The following is a 25,654-nucleotide window of genomic DNA, read 5'->3' as shown; positions in this document are numbered from 1 at the left end:
ACGAACCAACAGTAAAAATCCGCTGCCGAAAACGTCGCGGCTCGTGCAGTTCTTGTGGCTGATGCACTCAAAGTCGTCTTTCCGCCTGAACCGTTTCGGTGGAATGCGCTCTGCCCAAGCGCGTCTAACCCCGCCGGGAACGACCAATCACATGCTCAAGCAGACGGCATCTATCGCCCGTGTCAGCCTGGGTTTCCGCCCGCACAGCCGCAGCCCAAACATTTTCCAGACAACAACAACAAAAAAACGTATCTGACAATAGAGAAAAAAGGAAGCGCGTGTGAAGACGGATGGGCAATGCTCCTTCACGTGTTGCAAATGTATTTTTGCGTGTTTAACTTCTTTTTTTTTTTTGCTCACTCTTTGTATGCCGTACCAACACTCCGCAGACTCTGGCGGTAACCGCTGTGTCAGAAGGGATTGAAAAAATGTCGCTCCTTGTGGCACGTTTTAGCCCTAAGAGCTCCCGGCCTTCGACCAAGCAAGGCAGCTTGAGACAAGCGGTCACGTGGTGCGCGACCCCTCGGTGCCATCGACAACCGCTGCAGCGGGACACCACAGGGAAGAATCCTATTGTCAAAGGGGCCAAGGGTTCGTAAAAAAAGAAACAGACTTTCTCCTGAAGTCGCCCCGTCCTGTCTGCTGACCCGAGTGCTTTTTCTTTTTAGTCTCTGTAGAGGTCGCCGCGTAGGCAAGGGCAAAAAAAAAAAAAAAAAAAAAGCGTTTTTTTTTTCTCCCTGCCAAGCATTTGTCAAAGGGTTTCGAAGAGGAACTACAGTCCTGAAAGTCGAACAGTGAACGCTGGCTTTTGCTCAACTAAGTGCAAAGAACGAACGAACAAACAAACAAACAAACAAACAAACAAACAAACAAACAAACAAACAAACAAGAAGCGTAAGAGTACGCAGTAGACGGAAAGGTTTGCTTTTTCCTTCATGACGGAAACATAAGAAAGAGAGAGAAAAAAAAAACTGCGAATGCAGGTTCATGTCAAAAGAAGGGAGCACGTTCTCGAAATTCCGACGAACCTGAGGAGGAAGCCTGAAATAAAAATACATCTTCGCGAGTTTCTGCGTTTGTCGGAGTCGAACACGCTCCAGCGAGGACAACCCGCTTAGAAGCGATGCGTAGGCAGATGACAACCCAGAGGGCCGTATAGGGAGGGACGTATACAGCCATCCTCCGCACGCTATCCTTCACCTCTGAGCGTCGCGGGGTCGACGTCTGATGCTCTCCGTTGCACGTTCCGCGCTCGCTCGCTTGCATTATTTGTTTTAATTCCGGGTGGCTTCAGTTTTTGCCCCGACGCCAGGTCTTGAAACTCGGGCGGACTTATTCTAGAGGAGCCAGAATGAGCATGAAACACCGAAGACTAAAGAAAAAAAAAAGTTCAAGAACTACAATCATAAAAGATGGTATTCGGCTGTGAGAATAACAGATGGCGTTGATGACAAGCAACGGGCCGAAATGGGTTTCACCGTTGGTTTATTCTTTTCGTACCTTCCTCCGGGGTCGACCTCCCATTTTTATACCTGCATGCGCGGCTGTACGCTACCGCCTTCATTTCCTTCTTCAGCCACCGCCTCTCGAAAGCAGGCTGGACAGGTGTCATAACTCATAAAAAGGCGCGCGCGTTTACATGCGCGTGTATCTGCGCACTGCTCACCGCAGGACGCCCCCTCGCGCGCCAGCAAGTCCCAGCGTAGGCGTCCGGATCGCCTCCCGACGCCGAGCCCGAATGCAAGCCGGACGGCGACTCTCTGTCGCGAGCGAAGAAAGAAGGGAAGGCGAAAGGATGAAGGATTGCGCCAAAGGTGGTTCGGCCGCGACGCCGATTCGTCACGTTGCAGGCTGGGACGCGCCGAGGCCTGTCGCACCCATGCAGCGACGGCGCGGGCACCCAAGAGTCACCCATGGCTTGCGGCGTCTGTGGCCACGTTGTGCGACGCTGTTCGTGCCCAAGGGTGGTCAAGGTGGCGGCGACCCTCTGGGGCAAAGCCAAGAAGGGGGGGAACAAGCGATATCTGGTCACGGGCAGCGCTCTCTTTTTTTGCTGCCGCTACACACACCTGGAGATCCGGCGCTGCGTCCTTTTGGTATGGCCCCGAAAGAGTCCAGGGCCCTGGCTGTCAAAAACATGCTGTACTCGCGCGCGTCCCGGCATATAGAGGCGGGAGGGATTGCACGCAGCGTTGCATGCAGAAGCGCACCGCGTGTGTGTGTGAGCTGTGCGACTGGTTCGTTCCGCCGAGAGGGTGCCCTCGCTCTCCGGAGCCGCGCTGGCGAACCTCAACCCCGCCGCCATGATTGATGACGCCCGAGACGCTCTTTCCAATGGGAGCGGAAAAAGAGCGGGCGCCACCTTTTCTGATTGGACTCCGCCGAGTGCGCATGTCGGCCCAGCCAGCGAGCAAAGAGCATCGAGGGCTGTGGGAAGGCCACGCGGCTTGTGTCGTGTACAGTATGAGCGTAAAGGAACGTTGCCCCATCTGCATTTCGGACCCGGGACGCAGTCCAAGTTCTCCGGGGACCGGGTCCCCAGCTGCTTGGCCGCCGAGTTGTGCATTTTGGAGTGTTTTGGAGCCGGGCTCTGAGCGCGTGGGTCGGCAGCGCTCTCAAACCTCGCCGTGGTATAGCGCGCTTTGAGGCCGCCGGCTTTGTATATATGACGACACAACAATATTTCAAAGAGCCGCGAATTATTCTTCATCTGCGAAGCACTGGCGCGGATAATGTTTCTGTACTTGCCTGGATTGCATTCGAGGCGTCGTTGTGACGTGTCTCTTTGTTTTGCTTTAATTAGGTGTTGTGCGTATGAGCTTAGCGTTAACGCTGCATTGCTTCTATATCGTTTGCGTGTCCGCGAAGAAAGGAAGAAGATTAGGTGCAGCAAAAAGATGCAGTGGAAAAGAGAGAAAGAGAGACAGCGCTCTCTCTCCGTGTTTGTCAGTCGCGCCTGTCCCGTCTCTCGCGTTGTTCCTTACCGAATAACTCGGATCCAGACCCTGCAGCAAAGAACTATAGTGGTGGATGGTTTGTGTTGGTTCCGTTCATCAACATGCTCGATGCATTACGACTGTAGCAACGAACCTTTTCTTCCTCATGGGTCGGTCATTCCCATCACCAATGAGCTTAGAGCATGACTAGAAATGATTTAAGTCTCTATAGGCGCCGGTAGCACTGCGGAAACTGAAGACGTTAGTACTATAGGCCGACGCTGGGCGTTCCAAATAGGTTGCAATAGCCGCAATCGTAACGTCGTGATACTAAATGTCTATTTTTTTTTCTAAACAACAATTTCCATTTAAACAAATCCATTTCAGCAAACACTTTCCAGGACTAAACGGCGCTGAGGCTTCGCACGATCCTAATAGTTCGCAAAGGAGCACGGCCTCACTACGATGGACCGGGAACCGGCCACCGGATCTTCAGTAATGCACTTGTTTCCTTATAGCATTCCGCGGGTTACCTCATGTGTCTGCCGTAAACGTAATTGCATGAATGAATGAAGTGCACCGGCCAGTAACACGCTATTTTCGGAAGGAAATTAGAAGCTATAGGTTTAGAAGACTTGAGAGCGCAAGTCTGCGAAAGAAGAAAAATAATGGCAACAAGTAATTAACCTTGAACAAAACCGACTGAAGAACAAGAACATACAAGCCCCCGAATTTGACTTTTTTGTCAGCGAGAGAGCAAGAAAAATAAGAAAGCGAGCCACGTATACCAACCGAAAGTTTTGAGACGACGACGCGCAGCGGCTGTGCGAAGCAGTACTGGCGGCTTCTCCTCGAAATGCAGCCTGGAAGGAGTTGAAAAACAAACGACAAAGGCGTCCGGCACTGCGAAACCGTGCACCACTCACTTGTTACGAGAAAGAAGTCGGTTATAAATCAGCCAGCAGGTCGACTCATTATGTGAACGGATACGTGATTCTCGGCAAAAAGAATCCCGAAGATTTTCTTTCTTTAACGTCTTCCGTCGGCGAAGGGGCGGCTGTCATCCTCACATGCGCCGTATGCCTCAACTTTCATTCCCCTTCTTCCTGTTATATGCCTTTTTTTATTTTATTTTTTTAACGGCGAGCTGCATCTCCTTTTCGTGTATACGCGGTCGAAGGAGAGAAAAGAGCGAGACGGAACAGCACGGAAGGCGTGGAAACGAATGTCCGCAGAGACAAAAGGACGAAGCCGAGCTCTCATTAGGGGGCATTTACGATATTCGTCAGCCTACGCCGAACTGCTTCGCCCTCGCCCCGACTCTCCCACCTGCGTACGCCCAGAAGCCGGCTCTGCCCTGCAGCACGACTGATTTATGTGACTCCTGCGGCCGCCGCCCGCACCGCGGCCATTATGCCCGGCGCCGAGGGCCACTCCGTTGCGGTGTATGAGAGTGCTGGTGTCCATATTATACGCGGCGTCTGTGTGTGCGTGTGTTCACTGATGAGTCTCGTGCAGGTCTGCGTCCGCCGAAAGCGCCTGCATGTTTTCCAAGACAAACATGACTCATTCCGAGGTTTTCAAACGACACTTAAGGCAAACATTAAGCTGCGGGAACGGTAAAGATGTGCACTATATGTAAGTAAAGCTGGGCTGGAAATTGGAAATTACACTTTTGGAAAGCTAACAGAGCGGCGATGTCGACAGGCTTCAACCATTCGTGTGAATGGAAAAGGCGGATGACGTGCGATAACAAAGAGCACTCGAGATTACTGGCGACGTGCTCTACAACCATTTTGCTAGTAAGCAACGGAGCCGCTCCTGAGAAGTTCGCGAGAAACAATGAATAATGAGTGCCGAATATGTATTTTTTTCCTGTTCATTTTTTCTCCGCCTTTTTCCTTTCCTTTCCTTTTTTATGGGCGTGGGCTTATATATATTTGCAGACGTAGGTGTTCTTAGACTGAATTCAGCGTTTCTCGGTGACTTTTGTACTTAATTATTTTTCTTTTCCTGTGACGTTGTGTATATCCACAGCGTTTATACGCTGAAGTCTACGTGGTGGATAATTTTTCATCGATAATGACGTATTACACGGGGCTCGAAAATAAGCGAGTACAGTGAAACCTCCGATCTTCGGAGAGGCTTATCGTGCGCAAAGATACGCAAAAACGCAGTGAAATCTGTGACGCCACCCACTGACGACATCGGTGTCGCCATTCGGGTCCATAATTCCGTGAGCGGAAGTGTGACCTTCGTTTTCACCGCGACCGTGGTGTGGAGGAGGTAGTTTTCCTCAGCGTGTCTGTGGGTCGGATGAAAAAATTTACCTACGGAAAGCAAATCGACATTTTTCATTGTGCTGCGCTGCTTCGTCAACATTGACGAAGACTTATCCCTTTGATTACCAGCCGCAACGTCATTTCGATCCAAGAAAAACTCTGGACTAAGAGAGCGCAGACACAAAAAAAATCTGATTCGTTTATTTTGTTCTCGCAGTGGTGTAGTAAGGATTACCCTCGTGGACGTATAAAAGTCTCGTTAAAAAAGAATATATGAACGAAAAACAGCCACGGAGTGGCGGCTTCCGTTGCGTTAGCGGGCACGTCGTTTTACAGGGCGTCGCTTTTAACTGCACGCAATGCACAGGCCGGCAATTTATCATCGCAGGGATCACCTTTCCAGTGCTTTGTCTGGACAGACAGAGCTTTCAGATAATATCTAACTGTAATCTCATACGCATATCGCCCCAGTGACCGTGCGCAGACACTCGGTGCGCTAAAAGCCAACCATTGAAGGGGAAGGCCGTTACGGAAAGCGGCATGCAGTGAATGGTCGCCGTCGTTCTTCAAAGATAATGACCAACATCCCGCGGCATTGACAGTCGACAGCACGGTGACGAAAGGAAAGCGTATATTCGCCACATTGAGGTCGATCCAAGCATGAAAGCTTGGTATATATATATATATATATATATATATATATATATATATATATATATATATATATATATATATATATATATATATATATATATATTGCGCACAGTCGCTGCCGCTGCCTCACAAGGAAAACACCGAGCAAACAACTCGAGGAAAGCGTGCGAGATCAGTCGTTGGGGTACAGAAGGCTCTTATCTGTCGCGCCAGCTCTGTATGCACCACGGGCGTTCACGTGTGCAAGCACACGTCGTTCCTTCGACGCCGCACTGGTCTCCTCGGTCATTCGATGCGTGCATGTGCAGGCTGCTTCGAGAGAAATAATTGCCTCCCCCCTCCCCGGATCACCACCCCCTTCCCGGTCCCACCGTCGATAACCGATTGAATAAGATCGAAACAACAATGCGAGGCCTTAGGCGCCGCCACGCAGACCTCCGCGCACGACCTCGCCCGCTCGGTGCGATATCAGCCCCTCCCCTTCTCGCCACAACCTTCGGCGAAGGAGAGACCGTGGACTCCGCGAGCCAGTTCCAGAGCAATACCACCACCACCGCCACTACGGCGTTTCATCCGTGAACGAGCTTGCGTGCGCACGGCGAAGCTACTACGGTCGTGTCCCGCATCAAAACGTGGACAGCCGAGCGTGCGCATATTCATGAACCCTTCCGCCGACGAAAGAGGGCGCGATGCCAATCGAGACTCGACCCCTGGAACCGTGCACCACAGCCGTCGAATGCCACGTCCGTCCGTGTCCGAGCAGGAGGCACCTCCGTGGGACCCCCGGACCGGGTCCTCAACGGCACCGACGCACGCACGCGTGCGAACGCATGTCCAGACTGCGTGTAACCTCAGCTAGAAATTAGTGAAGAGGGAGGGGGAGGCCCACAGCGGTGCCGCGCACGGAGCACGGCAGCGGCGATCTCGACGTCGCTAATGGGCCGTAATTGTCCACGAACACAGACAGTCGGCCTGCCCGGCCCAGTCCGTTGTTCTGGAGCGAAGCGCGCGCAGGGGGGCGCGCGCTGCGCAAGAAAAGGCCGCGGCCCAGCTCGCCGCCGAAGGACGCTCCCGGCAAGGGCGGGAGCTCGCGCCGGGGGACAGCAGCAGCAGCGCTAGCGCAGCGACGGCCCGTCGAGACCCAGACTAATGATAGTCTCCCGAAACAGAAACAGGCGCCACAATTATACCGGCAGCAGCGCGCCGTGTGATGGAAAAAAAAGTGCGCGCGCGCGCGCGCTCCGAGCCATGGCGAGACGGACACCTGCCCGCGGTAGAACAAAGACGCGGGCGCCTGTCAAGCGGCGCGGTTGCACGCAATGGCCCCGTGCCAAGAGAAAAAGAAGACGTTCGCCGGACATGGGACCGCGACTGCTGCTTTGGCTGCAGGGACACTGAAATGAAAAGACACGCGCTGCCCGTCCTTAAGGGGGAGGGAGGGAGGCATGGCAGACAGGACGGAATCATGCTTCGATTGGCCCGCTGCTGCGGTACCGCCAATGGTCGCTTTTTTCGGCCTTGCACGGCCCACGTGCTTCTGCGGGCCATACCACGGCTTGCGTGCAGAACGAAGTGCCACGTTGCGCGAAAGAAAAAAAAAGAGAAAAAGAAAACAAGAAAGAAAGAAGGGAAGAAAGAGTAGTGACGATCGGGTGCATGGCCTCCTGATGGTTGCTTCTTCTGCTGGCGGCCCGGCGTCCTCTCCCGGACGACCCGTAGATGGCGCTGGCAGAAGGGGCAGCGCTTTCAGCAGCTTCGATTGCGCCGCGTCACTCTGGACGCCGTCGTCTTCTGTGATGAACCTGCGAACGTTGAACGCACACTTGTGTTGAGAATGTGAGAATCGTGCACCTTTCCGCCTCCGCGAAACGGGTCCATTCAGAAGCCGTTCGGTGGCGGTGCGGGAAAGCCTAACAGACGGACGCACTCGAAGGGCGCATTGATGGTCCGTCACCAGAAGGAACGACTGGGACGGGGATTTGTACTCATAGGACGTATCATTCGCAGAAGTGTAGCATGCCCTACGAAATCCTCCGCATAGTAAGTTGCACAATCATCGTGAGTGTAAAGGAAGCTTTTCCGCCTTTCCATTTCTAACATTCATCCGCGATCCTGCGCGCGCTTGTTTTGCAGCCGGACAAACAAACGTCAAGCAAAACGCCGCCGTTCCAAACTTACGTTGTAAGCGTAACCTTGTCATTTCGTGCGATTTTTTTTTTTCTGAACGATGCGACAAAAGCGGTACGTGCCTCACCGATGTGAACCGTGCAGAGTTCCTTACACGCATGCAAAGCGCGTCGCCGTAACCACGCTCATGCATATTAAAAGCCAGTATATTTCCTTTCCGGAAACCTGTGCGCGCTCCCGTACATGAAAAACGGCCGAGAATACGCGCTTTCTCGGGCAGCGGACGAATTTCAAAAGCCGAGCCGCGCGGACCGCGCGCGCTAATCCCGCTTCCGTCACGCCGGTATCGTCGTCCTTCGCGCGGGCAACAACACCACGGCGAGACGCTCCAGCGGTCGCACCAACCAGCACGCACGTGGTCATTCATTTTGCTGCAGCTTTTTCTTCTGTTAGCAGCGTCGGCTCGCGTATATATATATACACGCATGTACCTTCGCGAGGTCCAGCATGGTCGCGGCAAGCGAGAGGAGCCACAACAATCGATTCCTCATTCACGCCTGTCTATCCCATTTGGGGGCTTTGGGGCGCGAGGACCTTTATATATGTTTATACAGGCGCTGCAGCAGGAAAGGTTCGATCGTGCCCTGTCTCCGTGTGTACGCCGGCCATGTGGGAAGCCTCCGTGTGCCACGAGTATAGCCTCAGCGATCCTCATGTATATATGGCATCGCACCATATATATATATATATATATATATATATATATATATATATATATATATATATATATATATATATATACGTGCTCTCATATACACTGCCCGCCGTCCTTTTTTGTTGCGCCGGCTTCCTCTCACAGGTGCCGCCGCATCTTCATTTTTATTCATTCGATGGTGGCAGCGGTGGCGCCTGCGCGGCGAAGCGCTTAACCTCGCGCGGACGCGTCTTCGCTTCGCCCGCGTAAACGCCTGTACGTGTTCTGAAGCGCTAAGTCGCGCGCTTGCGCCGTGTACCGCAGGAATGCGGCTTCGTCGACGGGAGAAACGCCGGGCATCGGCGCGAAGTTTGGGCTTACCCCTGGCTGACGGCTGTCCGCGGCAATTTGGGTAAAAAACAAGGAAATTGGATAAGAATAACGCAACAGCAAAAATATCAAGAACAGTGAGTGCAGCGTGCTCCTTCTTCTTTATGAACTTCGCCTTACGAGAGGTTTGGAGAGACCGCTCTTTTTCCTTTTCTGTCCATTTGTTTTCGAATAATAATAATAATAATAATAATAATAATAATAATAATAATAATAATAATAATAATAATAATAATAATAATAATAATAATAATAATAATAATAGTAGACAACTTGGATTCGAGTTTTCGTACTAACTGGCACTAGTTCATCGGTGTTGTCCGCCTTTCCTTTTTGTTAGGGACGACGTTCTCTTATAACACAAATACCGAAGCTTTCCCATGACGCAGTTTAGGTGACACACTCAGAAATTGCTGTCGTCTACTGATGTGGAGATACCCGTCTGTGGAAGACGGCGATAAGAACGTAGTGCATGCCTCATTTTCACTTGTCAGAAGGCATGCGCTTGCTAAGTATGGGGATCTACAGAAACACGGGTTTCTTAAAATGATTGCTCAATATGCCTGCATCATTTTGGGAAATTTTGTCATACATTCTTCAAACGAGGTGCTATATTGCATGACTCATCTGAAGGGCGGGGCGGTTAAGAGTGATGGCTATACACATAAGGGGCTCCTTCTTGCCCCGAAGGAGCATCGTATATGCGCGTACTGTCCCCGTAGCAAGTCATTTGCCGCACAGTGGACGAACCATGTTTTTTAAATACGAGCAACATGGGCGCATAAGGATGAAAACTAGCGAGCGAGATCATTAGGCTCTCTGCTGCCTCTCCTTGACTCGAGTGCGTCTTTATTTCCCCGTAACACAAAGGGCGCGGTGGCGTTTGCTTACCTGTCGAGGGGCACTGGCAATGGGCAGGAAGCATGTAGTATGTATACAGCATGATATATACAATATACGTCTTGTGCTTGCTCTCGCATGCCATACCTTTCTTTATTTTTTTTTTTCGCCATAGCTGAGCGAAGGGCGGATTGCAATAGCGAGGGCTCTCGCTTTCATGAGCTACAAAAAAACAACAACAACAAAAAAAACAAATAAAAAGCATCAGCTCCGTGCCTGCAGCACCCACCGGTGTAGCCACAACGTTCCGAGTATCGCGTTTCAATCACTGAGCGCTGTACACAGTACACGCAAGCAATCTTCGATGATGTTGTTATATCCGTATATGCGGCGATCTGGTGCACGTTATAAAAGGAACCCTAGGGGATCAACATTAATCCGGAGCCCAGCACTACATGTCTCACGACTCAGTGTGAGGTTGCGGCAAGGTAAACAAACTCCGTAATCTATTTTACAACTTACTCGTCCGACAGCAAGCTTTAGACGTTTTGCCCCTATTTAATCTGTATGAAATATCTGCCACGCTTGACTTCTGTACGGGTTCTTTTGTCCCGTGTTCTTGTCTAGCATTGTCTGTGCACTACGATCTGACTTAGCGCACGAAAAAAAAAAAAAGAAAGGATGAAGGAGACACGCACTCTTTTATGGCCGAGAACTTTCTTTCTTTCTCTCTTTCTTTGCTTACGTCCACCATAGCGTCGTTGGCAACGAAATAAAATGACAATATAACGAAATACTTTAGCGCGACACTTTCACACGCATCACCTCGGTCAGAATGTTCGCAACGGAGCAATGCCTGTAATATTCAAGGTCCGGGAATAAAGAAGGGACGGGATTGAGATAAACCAAGGTAACTTTGCGGAATATGGAAATCATCAGCAAAAGGAAAGAAGCGGTCAGCAAAAAAAAAAAAAAAAAGAAAAACACGAATCGAGTGCACGCCTTCTTATTTCGCCCACATTCTTGACGCATTGCTTACTTCACGAAAAAAAAAAAATAGGCAAGAAGAAACGGCGGTGCGGTCGTTTTCAGAAGTGCGCTTGGCTATATACGCTATAGGTCGTTGGGGTCCCTGGCTCCGCGTTTGGCTTATATACGCTGGAAGCTGCCAGTGTACCACGAGGATTTCTCGCCGGGAAGACACCGCGTGCAACGACATCAAAATGCATCTCGAAGCGAACGTGTATTACATTTTTTTAAGCTGCGCCCACCACGCAACAAGCGCTCGGGAACCTTATGAATATATACCGGCGCTGGCGCGGGTGTGTGCCGAGCGAGGCAAAAGTAAACTGCACGAGGCGCTTGTTTTGTCGCCACATATACAGCCTCCGCCGAGCGATGCATATTCGTAAGCCGAGAGCGCGCACAGGGCACATTCATTCTCGAGCCGAGGCCCGCACACGCATTTGTCCTCGCCGCGTAAACCACAGCGTGCGCTCTCAACAGCGCCGCCAAGAGAGACAGCGATAGAAGCACGAGTCCAGCGTTTCGCGCGCGCACGTCATATATCCTGCATATATATGGGGACCTTTTTCTTCACCTCGGCGTAGTAATTTTAATTTTAAATAACCCCGCCTTCGGCGCGAGCCGCGGGTGTTCGGCGCTCAACGACAGAAAATAAGAAAAAAAAAAAACGCGATTTGTTTGTCCTGCTGCGAGACAATACCGCACGCATGCTCGATAGATGCTTGGCGAGTCCTCGCTTGCAAGAGTACGCGAACAAACGTCACTTTCGCGTGCGCGTTGCGGGGTCTTGACGACGACGACATTGAACATCATCGCGTATGTGTGCATGTGCTTATACGGCGACCCCCTCCCGGGAACGAGAACCGCCCGCTGACGCATGCGCCTATGTAGAGCGGCGCAGGGCGCCTCCTCCTTTGGCTAGAACGCGACCACTGTGCGCATGCGCAGTTCTTTTGTATGCGTCGCATATACAGGGCTCTCCGTGTAAAGCAAGCATACCGCACTAGCGCTGTTTGTGAGCATGTACCGGGTGTACTGTTCGGCTTCGTGGACAGGATTGATTTAGGTTCTGTTTAAGTAGGAAGCGAGATTTTTATTTTTTTTTTTTAATTTGTAACGCGACAGTAGCTTGCATTACATGGAGCTTGTGAAATCGAAACCCCCCCCCCCCCCCCCCCCAAAACAGGTACCTTGTTTGCTTAAACTCGGTGGCAACTCGTGCCAAAGCGTCTTGCCCTGATTATGTCCAACAGCTAGCTCTTCTTTTTAAGAACGTTAGAAAGAAAAGGAAAACTGGGACAGCATTTACAAAGCTTTTCTTCTAAGAAACGTTCGTGATTGGCAGGTTAGCATGCCTTATATATTTATATAAGTGAAGCGTATATATTATAAGCCTATATATTTATAGCTTGTTCGCTATCGTGATTGCCAAGAGCCTGTTTTTGCGAACTTTTCTAGCGTGCGAACTGCTCCGTGACTATAGGTCCCTTTATTTATTTAAGTAATTTTCCTAATTCCATCGAGTCGCCGTAATTTGTGGCTGCCAGGCAAGTTGCTTCCGCGCAAGGAGCCGTGAAAGCTATGTCCAATCTTATCCGTGCTCCTCTCACTCAAACAACAACAACAACAACAACAACAACAACAACAACAACAACAACAACAACAACAACAACAACAACAACAACAACAACAACAACAACAACAACAACAACAACAAAACATTCTCGCCGGGAACTTTCTTATGAAGCTGTTCGACTTTGATGCACGCCCCCCCTTATGTAATGCCTTCGGGCCCTTAAGGTTGAATAAATGAAATGAAATGAAATGAAATGATTATGCTCTTCGCGCTGAAGAATTCTGCATTCGGCGTGATGAAACGTTCCGTCTCATTCAAAATGACATCATGGTGTTTACTGACGCCTCGTAATAGTTAATGCAGTCGAAACGTGCGCCAGGATTTTGTTTATATCAACTAAAACATTGACATGTTCTTAACCGCCTGCACGTGTAAACATGAAAGTTTACCTATGTTTACGAACATAGATTAGCTTAATACCTTGACCTCCGCTTGTTGAACCTAAAGCCAGCGGTTAAACTACCTCGTGGAAAGCACTTTCAAAAAGTGTGTTACCTTCAGAAATGATTTTCTTAGAATCCTGTATATCAAGCACTGATCTGGTCGCAGTTCCAAAAGTAATATATATATATATATATATCGCGATGGAAAAGCCACAAGTTCTTAATTAAAGTTCACAATGTAGAACACAACGCAACACAGTGTACATAAACTAAAAGAAAGAACAAACACCAAACCAAAGCAAAACGCGGATACCATGGAGGCCACTACGACAATGTGCCATACACCATAACGTGAGAAGATGCAATGAGCGATGAGGATACAGGAACAGACGTCTGGGATCATGCGTACTTCGTTGTCACAAGGGTCGCAAACAGCGGTGAACATATAATGAGTAAGTCTAAATAAATGCAAAAAAGGTTCAACACGTCTTCTAAGGTATTTTAAGATCTGCAATAATTCTCAAGGTTCTCGTTCTTTGCTATTTGTTGCACTGCATTCCGCATGCATAACTATGAGGGCGAAGTGCCTTCTGTCTAAGGGATGCATCCTGTTTGGATTCGCACCGCTGGTACGATCTGTTGGGAACTCGGCGCTGACGCCCGTGGTTGTACCTGGGTCGCAAGCCCCAAGGGTAGCGTTGGCCTGGCGGCCTGGGGTACAACTGGAAGCATCCGAAGGTCCCGGCAAAGCATGAGTCGACTGGTAACAACGAAACAACTTGTTTATTTTAACATCGCAAAGAGTTGGCGGTCAGGTTTGACCGAAGTAGAGAGACGGGAGAGCACTTCACTCAACAGAAGAAATCGGAGCCCTCCTTTTTGCGTCCGGGGGCAGCTGTTTTTATACTCTCGCAGTTGAGGGCAAGAAGGAACCCCTCAAAAGACGAGCACGTGAATGTACAATGGGCTAATGGTGACGCACACTGTCGTAGCGATGCCGTAGCACCATGACGAGCACGATCTCGTAGCACCCTGTCGAGCACGATCTCGTAGCACCCTGTTGTAGCGCTGCCGGTCGGGCACAATGACTGTAATGAGAGGATGGTCCCTGCTTTGGCATCGCCTGTTTCGGGCACAATGACTGGAATGAGAGGATGGTCCCTGCTTTGGCATCGCCTGTTTCGGGCACAATGACTGGAATGCGAGGATGATCCCTATGCGGTCGCATCGCCGCAGTCGCGCCTGGAAACACCTGGCGATGAGCGTTGCGGCGACGACGATCGGGCCAAAAATGTCTGCCGCCCCGCCGCAGTCGCGCCGGCAAAACCACGTGTCGCAGGCGAATCGCAACAGACCGCCCCGCCGGGGGAAGGAGATCCCGATGGACAGGGGACTGCATCCGCTGTCCGGAGGGATGTCGCTCGATGATGCACATAACCGAAGTCGGGCGTCCCTCGACGTTTCTTGAGCGCAGCGCACAGAGAAGGCCTCGTTCTCTCGTTCAGGTTCGCACGGGACACTGCAAAGTGACTTCGGGAGAGTTCACATTTTTGTTCTCGTTCCCGGCAAGCGTTAGAACTACGCTGAAACTCAACCGCTCAGTCAGCAAGCACGGCACAACCCTCACTAAGCCCTGCCAGGCTCTTTCCCCTTTTTATACCACTGCCTAGTTCCTTACAGTAGTCTAGCATCACTCAGAACGCGTCCACAAATTGAAAAATTGCACTAGAAAGCATATCATCACTTTGAAACACTAAACAAAAGCAATATGTTAAAAAAAAATCCTGCCTCAGGAAGAAAAACATCAGTAACAAACAATTTTGAGGCTGATTCCTACGTTAGGGGCTTCGACTTAAGCCATCGGCGTTACCGTTGAGACTCCCCTTTTTGTAACGCACCTCAAAGGAATATTGTTGTAAAGCGAGGCTCCAGCGCAGGAGGCGGCCATTTTTGGGAGAGATGGTCTGCAGCCATTGGAGAGTGCAGTGATCCGTCTCAATGATAAACCTCGAGCCGGCTAGATAGCATGACAATTTCTGAACGGCCCACACGAGACACGCACACTCTTTCTCGGTGGCGCTATACGCCTGCTCACGACTGGACAGCTTACGACTAGCATACAGGACGGGGTGTTCTACTTCTCCATTTTCCCGTTGGCACAGTACAACGCCCATGCCTCGCTCACTAGCATCGCACTGAACAATGAACCCTTTTGTATAGTCTGGCGATCGTAGCACAGGCTGGCTTGTTAGGGCACTCTTTAGGGCGCTAAAAGCTCTTTCCTTTGTCTCGTCCCAGACGACTGTTTGAGGCTCTGTTTTTCTTAGAGCATCCGTCAGGGGAGCCGCGATATCAGAGTACCTAGGGATGTACCTCTGATAGTAGCCGGCGACACCCAAGAACGACCGAATATCGGTCTTGGTGCGCGGTTGCGGAAAGTCTCGCACAGCGGCCACTTTTATTTCAGAGGGGCGGCGACGACCCTGACCAATCACGTGACCGAGGTAGACAACCTCGGCCTGTGCTAACTGGCACTTAGGAGCCTTGACTGTCAAGCCCGCTTCGCGCAGGCGGGTTAGCACTGCCCGCAAGTGTGCCATATGCTCAGACCAGGATGCGGAGAATATCGCTACGTCGTCTAGATACGGTAAAGCGAATTCTTGCTGTCCCCGCAACACTTTATCCATGAGACTTGAAAAACAGTATGGCGCGTTCTTCAAACCAAAACTCAACACTTTAGGACGGAATGTTCCCATTGGTGAAATGAACGCCGCATACCTACTAGCCTCTTCTGTAAGTGGAACCTGCCAATAACCCCTGACAAGATCTAGGGTGGAAATAAACTGAGCGCTACTAACTTTCTCAAGGCGCTCCTCGATGTTAGGGATCGGATAAATTTGATCCTTAGTGATGGAATTAAGCCTGCGGTAGTCGACGCAAGGACGAGGTTCCTTGCCCGGTACCTCAACTAAAATCAAAGGGGAGGTATAATCACTCTCACCTGCCTCAATAACACCGAGCTGTAGCATTTTCTTTACCTCAGCCTTCATAATATCGCTCTGGCGGGGTGACACCCGATACGCCTTGGATCGTACTGGCTCTGTGGAGGTAAGTTCTATATCATGAGTAAGTACAGAAGTCCTACCAGGCCTCTCAGAGAACAGACCTTGAAACTCTTGTAATAGCTGGTGTAGTTCGGTTTTCTGCTCGGGCGACAGCGGTGCTTTACTGATAAGGTCACTAATGACTTGACCGGTGTCTTCCCTGTTCGTCACTGAGCCTAGTCCCGGAAGCTCGACCGGAAGCTCTTCAGGAACGTTTACCATCATGCACACCACTGCTTCCCTTTGTCTATAAGGTTTGAGCAGATTACAGTGGTAAACTTGCTGTGCTTTCCGCTTTCCTGGCAGACTTACCACGTAGTTAACGTCCGACAGTTTCTGAACAATTCGTGCTGGGCCCTCCCACTGCACGTCTAGTTTGTTGTTTAGCGATGTGCGCAATATCATGACCTCATCGCCCACCTCAAAACGACGGGCCCTGGCTGTCCGATCATAATAAACCTTGGCCCTCTGCTGGGCCTTTGTCATTGCTTCACCTGACAACTCCTGTGCCCTTCTTAAGCGTTCGAGGAGCTTAAGCACGTACTCCACCACGACTGGGTCGTCGCCCCTACCTTCCCACGATTCTCGAAGCATGCGAAGCGGAGATCGAAGCGAGCGACCGTACACCAGTTCAGCTGGCGAAAACCCCGTAGCCGCATGCGGCGCGGTTCTTAAAGCAAACATCACCCCAGACAGACACAGCTCCCAGTCAGTTTGATGTTCAAAACACAAAGCTCTCAACACGCGCTTCATGACGGAGTGGAGCTTCTCAACGGAATTCGACTGTGGGTGGTACACTGAGCTGTGTAACAGCTTTACCCCACACCTTTCGAGAAGAGTTGTCGTCAAAGCGCTAGTAAACACTGTGCCCTGATCTGATTGAATTTCTGCAGGAAAACCAACTCGCGCAAATATGGACAGTAGTGCATTGACTATCTCAACTGAGCTGAGTTCTTTAAGCGGCACTGCTTCAGGGAACTTTGTCGCTGGGCAGATCACAGTCAAAATGTGTCTGTACCCCGTGGCTGTTACCGGCAGAGGTCCCACAGTATCAATAACGAGCCGTCTAAAAGGCTCCGTAATGATAGGTACCAATTTCAACGGCGCCCTCGATTTGTCCCCTGGTTTGCCCACCCGCTGACAAGTGTCACATGTCCTCACGAAATGGTCTGCGTCCCGAAAACACCCTGGCCAATAGTACTCTTGCAAGAGACGGTCCTTAGTTTTCTTAACTCCTAGGTGTCCGGACCACGAACCCCCGTGTGACAAGCGCAACAGATCCTGACGATAGCATTGAGGCACGACCAGCTGATCGAACTCCACTCCTCGGCGGTCTAGATACTTCCGGTACAGGACTCCACCTCTTTCCACAAAACGCGCAGTTTTCCTGGCGATACCTTCTTTGACATTGCAGCGCACGTTTTCCAGGCTGCCATCCTTTTTTTGCTCGGCTATCAAAGCCGTCCGGCTGACTTTTAGCAACCTATCAAGTCCGTCTGACGTAGGCGCGATGAGCAAATCAGTAGATAGCTCTTCTAACTTTCCCGAATCGGGCTTTTCCTCTCCAGTATCTGGCGCCTTTAACGTTACAGACTCAAGTTTATTCAGTTCGGGCGTGCTCGGAATATCAGCTTGCTGCGCCTCGGACCCTTTTTCGTTGTTTGATAACGTCGGCCCCGCAACTACCGCCTTTGCAGCGAGCTCCCGAACCTTCGATCTGGTTAAGGCCTGAACACTAGCTTCACCAAACAAAAGCCCCTTCTCGCGCAGGAGGTGATCGGACCTGTTTGAAAATAGGTACGGGTACTGGGGTGGCAGCATAGATGACACTGCCGCCTCTGTCTCAAGCGCTCCGAAAGGTCCTTCAATAAGCACTTTTGCTACCGGCAGACACACGCTATGAGCTTCCACGGCTTGCTTGATCCATGCGCACTCGCCCGTGAACATATGGGGTTCTACGTAAGACGGGTGAACTACATCCATCGTAGCTGCGGAATCGCGAAGCACTCGGCACTCTTTCCCGTTCACGAGGAGGTCTCGCATGTAAGGCTCGAGAAGCTTCATGTTCTCGTCAGTGCTGCCTAATGAAAAAAACACAACTTTTGGTGTTGTTTCCGGACACTGCGCCGAAAAGTGACCCGGCTTCTGGCACGTATAACAAACGCGCGCTTGCCTCATCTCGAACCGCTTTCTGCGTTTGGCTGCCGCCGTCTCTTTACGTTTGGTCGGACTGCTTTCGCTCGCATCCGCACTACGCGTGTCCCCCTTTAATCTCATGGGTGTGAACTTTGGCCTCTCAAACTTCGAGCCAAATTCACCCTTTTGACCGTCCTTAGCTCCGCGAGCTCGACGCGTCACAAACTCCTCGGCTAGCTCAGCGGCTCTAGCCACCGTACAAACGTCTGGCCTATCCAAGACCCAGTATCGCACGTTCTCCGGTAACCGACTATAAAACTGTTCTAGCCCGAAACACTGCAGAACTTTATCGTGGTCACCAAACGCTTTCTCTTCTTTGAGCCACTCCTGCATGTTCGACATAAGCCTATACGCAAACTCTGTATATGACTCACTTCTGCCTGTCTCATTTTCCCGAAACTTCCGACGGAACGCCTCCGCAGACAGCCGGTACTTTTTTAGAAGACTCGATTTCACTGTGTCGAAATCCTCTGCCTCCTCTCTATCCAAGCGAGCGACTACGTCGGCCGCCTCGCCGGGTAACAAAGTGAGCAAGCGCTGTGGCCACGTTTCCCGAGAGAACCCCTGCTTCTCGCACGTTCGCTCAAAGTTAACCAGGAACAAACCAATGTCCTCTCCAAGCTTAAACGGCCGCATCAGGTCAGTCATTTTGAACAATACTCGTTCTCCTGCACCGTGTGCCTGACTTCCATTACGAGCGCGTTCCATCTCTACCTCAAGACGCTTCATTTCCAAAGCGTGTTGACGGTCACGCTCTTCTTTTTCTTTCTGCTCTTTAAGTTCGCGCTCCTGTTTCTCTTTTTGCTCTTTAAGTTCGCGCTCCTGTTTCTCTTTTTGCTCTTTAAGTTCGCGCTCCTGTCTTTTTGACCTCTCCTCAATAGTCTCAAGGCATTCCGACAGCTCGTCATCCTCAGCCTCTAACTCAAGAATAGTCCTTAGCAGTTCAGGTTTTCTGAGTTTGTCTGAGACATCCAGACCCAACTCTCTTGCAAGCTCCAACAATTTCGGTTTGCGCAACGACTTCAAATCCATGGCTGCTCTGAATGCTGCTTTCTCTACTGCTTACTATTGTCTTGCCGCAAACTAACCCGGCAGCAACGACAACCACAATTACCAGCTCTGTTTCTGACACTAACAAAAAGCCTGGCAAAGCTCAGAAGAAGAAAGTCCCGCACTCACCAAACCTCGCAGCCAAGAGTCCAGCGCAGTCGTTCCGCTGCAGGCAACCAGTCATCACACAGGGCTCGTTGCACTGCTCCCGGATCGTCGTTGAGCTGCTCAGCATACAGTCAACTGCATCTCTTCGCTGCTGGCCTCCGTTGTCGCGATCTCACCGCTGGCAGACAGTTGTTTGAAGTCGGAGGCGATCTCACCGCTGCCAACCAGATGTTTGGATTCGCACCGCTGGTACGATCTGTTGGGAACTCGGCGCTGACGCCCGTGGTTGTACCTGGGTCGCAAGCCCCAAGGGTAGCGTTGGCCTGGCGGCCTGGGGTACAACTGGAAGCATCCGAAGGTCCCGGCAAAGCATGAGTCGACTGGTAACAACGAAACAACTTGTTTATTTTAACATCGCAAAGAGTTGGCGGTCAGGTTTGACCGAAGTAGAGAGACGGGAGAGCACTTCACTCAACAGAAGAAATCGGAGCCCTCCTTTTTGCGTCCGGGGGCAGCTGTTTTTATACTCTCGCAGTTGAGGGCAAGAAGGAACCCCTCAAAAGACGAGCACGTGAATGTACAATGGGCTAATGGTGACGCACACTGTCGTAGCGATGCCGTAGCACCATGACGAGCACGATCTCGTAGCACCCTGTCGAGCACGATCTCGTAGCACCCTGTTGTAGCGCTGCCGGTCGGGCACAATGACTGTAATGAGAGGATGGTCCCTGCTTTGGCATCGCCTGTTTCGGGCACAATGACTGGAATGAGAGGATGGTCCCTGCTTTGGCATCGCCTGTTTCGGGCACAATGACTGGAATGCGAGGATGATCCCTATGCGGTCGCATCGCCGCAGTCGCGCCTGGAAACACCTGGCGATGAGCGTTGCGGCGACGACGATCGGGCCAAAAATGTCTGCCGCCCCGCCGCAGTCGCGCCGGCAAAACCACGTGTCGCAGGCGAATCGCAACAATCCGAACCGAAAGCGTCATCGCTGTAGCTTAAGGTATGTATAGGGCACCACACAGGAAGTACGTGGTTTATTCGGACGCTGTTTTTGCAGGAATGATGTATTTCTGACTATTCGCTTATTGAGAGTGATCATGTTCTACTTGTGTTTTACTGAAGTAAGACTTTCATTCTGTTTTAGCCAGCCTACAACACTTATGCTGAGGAGGAGGCGACATTGCCTGCAATAAGGTGGATGTCTTCTGAATACCAAGGTACGTAGCTACGCTTGGTATCTCTGTTTCATCTATCTTCGTATCTGCACGACGTTTCATATCATCACACTGAAGGAACGACGTGTCCTAATCGGCCAAAGGTGACGGGTTTTCATAACGCATCCTACAGAGCTAGCTGAGAATGAAAATGTGCCGCAAGCCCGATTAATTCTCTGCCGCATCCACTGCAACCTCAGAAGTGAATTATAATAAAATATGACACTATTATGTATGAGCATGACCTCATATTGTTGCGTCGACGTCATTATGCTGCGTACCTTTCGTAGATCTGAAAGAGCTTGACTCTCGCGTTTTGCGCTGCTGAGTGGCAAAGGTACGCCGCTTACAGTTAGCCATTTATTAGATGGCGCTCACACTGAGATCAACGGCGACAATTCATTCACCTCTTGGAAGAACGGCGCGTTTACAGTTAACGATATCCTGCTTTGACTATAGCAACACCGCCATGGCGACAGAGGGTTCCAATCTCTCACCACGCTATCGCATCCTTCCCCACTCCCCTGCGTATCACCCCTTCTCTTTCGAAGTCTCCCCTTTCACCGCGCACAAACGTGTGGGAAGCATGAGATCTAAACAAACCCCGCTTTGCAGAACCTCTCCCCCTCGCCCCTCTCCGCTCCGCGCTTCTGTTGGTTGAAACAAAGGAAATTGATTTTCCGCTTCAGTCCTCTGTGTTCCCGTGCATTGGACACGACGAACGCGCACCGTATACACATACACGAGAGAACAGATCCTGCTCGCCGCAGAGCAGTCCTGCGCGTATGTAGCTCGCAGAACGGGGAAAACGTAATTTTAAATGGCGCAGGAAATTAGTTTTGTCGTCGGGCTCGCTTAGCTTAAAGCGTTCCTTCTTTATTGCTTTCTTTGTTCATTTTACATTTCCCTCACGGTATCGCTGTCTGTATGGTATAGCGTTTTAGGAGAATTTGGAGAAACATTCTCTTGTGTCTCCCTGTAGTTCTTCTGCAGGCGGGCGACTACTTTGCCGCTCCCCGCGGCCGCGGTGGTTTAAGGTTCCTGTGCTTAAAAGTATGCACACATTGCTGTGCACATTCAGAGTTGTGTGCACATTCAGGTGGTATGCGCATCGAAATATATATAGAGTTTTGTACGCACGCAAAACTTGTTTAGTGAAATGTTTTGTAGCACGGAGAGACGATATATAGTTTCACGCCTCCAAAAAAAATGTATATCGTATATATATACCGCGCAGTGTGTAGTTTTAGACTGGTGTAGCCGGGGATTGTAGCAGTCTTGGCTTTTTTCGTTCGCTTAAACTGTGCGAAACATTTACTGCAGTCAGTGTGAATCTGTTCTCGATACGTTGCTGGAGGTACACATTTGGCAGCGACGGAAATTCCTTGTAGACATCCTTTGTAATACTTTCTTTTTCAGCAAGGAATCGTCGTGTAACTTAATGACGTTTCTAGTGCATTCTCTTTAACACAGCACCGCTACGAGATTTATGCAGTTAAGACATAGTCTTCCATGTCAAGGTATCTAATACCTGTATATCACGAAGAAAATTATTCAACCTACATGCGAAGTATTTTCCATTCTGTTCCATTCCAAATAGGAGAGCTCTTTCTTATTGTGCCATCCCGCTAGCCTTTCAAGAGAAGGCGTCAATGCGAAATCTCGTTAAATTTAGCGTAGTTCGGTTAGATTGTTTCTGTTTGCAAGGCGCGCCCCCTTAAACCAGGTCTTTGCAATTTGTATCGCACTGGTCGCGCTCTATATGGATACCAATATGCCGGCTACTTGTGGTCCGAAGCTAAACTTGTTGGCAAGCCCTATATATCGCGCAAATACGGAAAAAATGAGCCGCGTTATCATGCTTCCCTGCATTGCTGTATCTGAGAGCCATATATATATATACCCGCCCTTACGTAAGAAAATCACTGGTGATCTGAAGCGTAACTAACATTATGTGACTTTGGTTTTCGTGTTGGTAACTATACGAAAGTTGAAGCCCTTAGAAAGGCGCATGCGAAACGTGCGCCTTACTTGAAGGCGCTTATCCTTGCAGGAGGCCAACACTTCTTCGGCACGTCTGTCGCCTGTCCTCGCGCGCAGCCGTGTGCTTACGTTGCACGAGCCTTGCACGAGCCACACACGTACGCTCGCTGTGGTTTCAGATTACGTATGCTCTTGCAAAGCGAGCCCAGTCGCCGACTCGTTTTTCGCGTGTACGGCGCTTTGTATTTGTATATAGTACTGTAGTTAAGCCCGCGACTTTATGGAAAGAACGAACGAAAAGAATATATATATATATATATATATATATATATATATATATATATATATATATATATATATATATATATATATATATATATATATATATATATATATATATATATATATATATACACTACGCACATAACCTCCGCCGAGGTGAAGCGGTCTCGAGTCATCGGTCTCCGTCCAGCGCTTTCTGTTTTGCTTTGTTCTTTTTTTTTTTTTTTCGCGAGTGTTGGACGCTCCGGGGGCGAGCGTGCGGTTCTGAATTCTTTATGCAAAGCAGGCGGGCACAGCCGCTGTGGGTAAGCGCGTATACAATTATACGCGCGTCCGAGTACCACTCGCGTCGCGGCTCGCAGTGGAAAGCCCGTGTACGTGCAGCAGCACACCGGTGTGCTCCGCGGGGTGAGCTTGTGCCGCGCGGTTTCTCGCGCAGGCAAGGCGGGCGCGCGCAGCATGAGGTACACGCACACAAACGCGCGCGCCTCTTTCCTTCCTAACGTACGCAGCGCTGACTGTCAGCGCGCTTTACAAATGGCCTTCCCGGGGTAGGGTGGCAACATTCGAACTCGGCAGGTGGAAATCGATTTCTCGAGGAAAAGAAAAAACAACAAGCGAGAAGCGTTCTTTTTTGTTGTTAGTTTTTTTGTTTTTTCTCCTGCAACCATCGCGCGTCCGAGCGACGGAGATGCATGGACGCGCACACAACCAGAGCTCGGCCGTGCCTGCCTTGGCTGCCTTGCGACCTCTTCGCCGGAGATTACCATGATTAATTGCCTTTAATCTTGCCTCGGCCGTCAGATGGAACGAAAAATAATAGGCCCGGGTGACGCTGAAAAAAGATGGAGCGGCTTCGCCGGCTTGGTCGAGGCCGGTTGCTTCACCGCTCGGGCGCTTTATTTTTTGCATAGTCTTGTTGCGCCAGAGGAATCTAGAAAACAAGAAAGGAGCGCTATTTTGAATTGCGACAGAGCATATTTTATACGCGCGCATGCCGGCGATGCTATTCGCATGCATCCTTATATACCATCGACAGCGCGCTACCAAGACACCCTGGGAAGCGTGGCGTCAACGTTGTATACCTATACATTGGCCACGTAATATCGTTACGATTTAAATGTTACAGGTGCACGTTGGAAAAAATAAAGGAAAAGCTGCGCAGAAGAAAAAGAAAGTGGGAAAGCTTAGAGTAACACTCGTTTAATTGCCACATGCAGCAGCGTAGAGTGTTCTCGAGTGGACCGTTCCGTCGATTCAAATTAGCTCTACTTTGTTGCTACATGTTTTCCGTTATTCCAGCGCCAAGATGCATACCGTTAACTCGTGACAGATGGTGAACATGCTCTATAATGTGCTTGTTGCTGACAACACACTTCAAAATATTTACGTGTTCACTTGTTGAAACGATTCCGCGCTAACGACTGCGGCCTTAGCAGCGCCTGCACCTCTGATAGCGTTGCAATGTAGGATCGAGCGCACTGGGATCGCGTAGAAGCGTATATCAACTATGAAAGTATAGTATCATTTCCGGACATCGCCAAATCAGATTAAACCCTACTCCCGCGTGATCGTAGTCTATCTACTACGGACGTAAGACTGGCTGGGGAGTCGCACGTATAAAGTTTGCACCCTGCAGTCTCCACTAAACCACAATATTTCTGACTATACTGGGAGGTACAGAAATATCGTAGATCTCCCTGTACCGCAGCGTGGCAGGGTGGCAGAATTCTGGCGACATAAGCTTCGCTTCTCTGGTGGCAATCACGGTGGCAGGTTGAGGGGCGGGGATGGGGGGTGGAAAGACGGGAGTGTTGAACACGGGGGAGAAGCCAAAAACCTCTACCCTATTCTGCGTAAGTATATACAGCACAGAGTGTAAACAGCTGTAAAAGCAAACTTTTTTTTTAAGAATAGCGATACGGTACCTTTTGAAGAGTGCTTTTATTCGGGATTTCCTGCAGCAGGTTGTGAACTATATAACTCCGAGGTCTAATTTAGTCGAGGCCAAAGCTAATTATGGAAAGCACAGGCGTTCGTCAATACGTTGTTCCTGTTCGCTACATATGCGTACCAGCCTGCCCAATTAACTATCTCGGTCAGGATGTGGCGTTATATGTACGCTGTAGTGTTATATATGCCTCATGTGACCCGCAGGGTGTACTACATAGACGTCTCAAGAATATACGCTCTTAAACGTAGATGCACAATCTTTTGGCCCTATACGCGGCTCCTGGAACTCTCGCGCAACTGCGGCACAGCCGACTCGGCAGGGAGTTCAACTACGTATATATGCAACAGCAGGCGGGTGTTCCTCGCTGAGGGAGCTGGCACCGTCGCAGACGGCCAATATCCGAGCGGGGCGGGCTGGTAGGGGTGGTCTCCCTTGCTCACCTGTCGACGACAGCGGCCGCTTCCCCCCTCCACGTTTCCGATTGAAATTCGAAAGCGAGAGCGCGTGCGCGCTAATTTATATACGAGCTCTCACAGGCGGCGCGAGCGCCTCGCGAAGTTCGGTTGCAGACTGGAAGTTCGCACGGTGTGCGCTGCGCCCTGTGTACTGCGGCGTGGAGAGCGAGGCGCAGTCGTGTGGCGGGGGGGGGGGGGGAGGAGGAGGAGGAGGGTGCATGGAGGTGAACGCAATTGTGTAGTTTCGCACCGCTTATATGTACCACGCGACGCCGGAGCAATCTGATGCCGCACAGCTTATCGGGTGCGTACGTATTCGAAAGCCCCACCCGAG

The 25,654-nt window shown here is 50.4% G+C and overlaps 1 protein-coding gene across 8 annotated transcripts in view; it reads left to right on the top strand.

Annotated features, from left to right (window-relative positions):
* Positions 1 to 25,654, top strand: part of LOC142581972 (uncharacterized) — a 570,107-nt gene that overhangs the window by 496,193 nt on the left and 48,260 nt on the right. For 6 of the 8 annotated variants that reach the window (XM_075691408.1, XM_075691407.1, XM_075691412.1 and 3 more), the window contains one exon: positions 20,577 to 20,649. The exons of the other annotated variants lie outside the window; for them this stretch is intronic. In XM_075691408.1, coding sequence (XP_075547523.1) covers positions 20,577 to 20,649 — 73 coding nt within the window. The remainder of the gene's footprint in view (positions 1 to 20,576; positions 20,650 to 25,654) is intronic. 8 annotated transcript variants of the gene reach the window in all.

This window comes from Dermacentor variabilis, chromosome 5 (assembly GCF_050947875.1).
Source record: "Dermacentor variabilis isolate Ectoservices chromosome 5, ASM5094787v1, whole genome shotgun sequence".
NCBI classification, from domain to species: domain Eukaryota; kingdom Metazoa; phylum Arthropoda; class Arachnida; order Ixodida; family Ixodidae; genus Dermacentor; species Dermacentor variabilis.
This window is presented reverse-complemented; position numbering and strand designations above follow the sequence as displayed.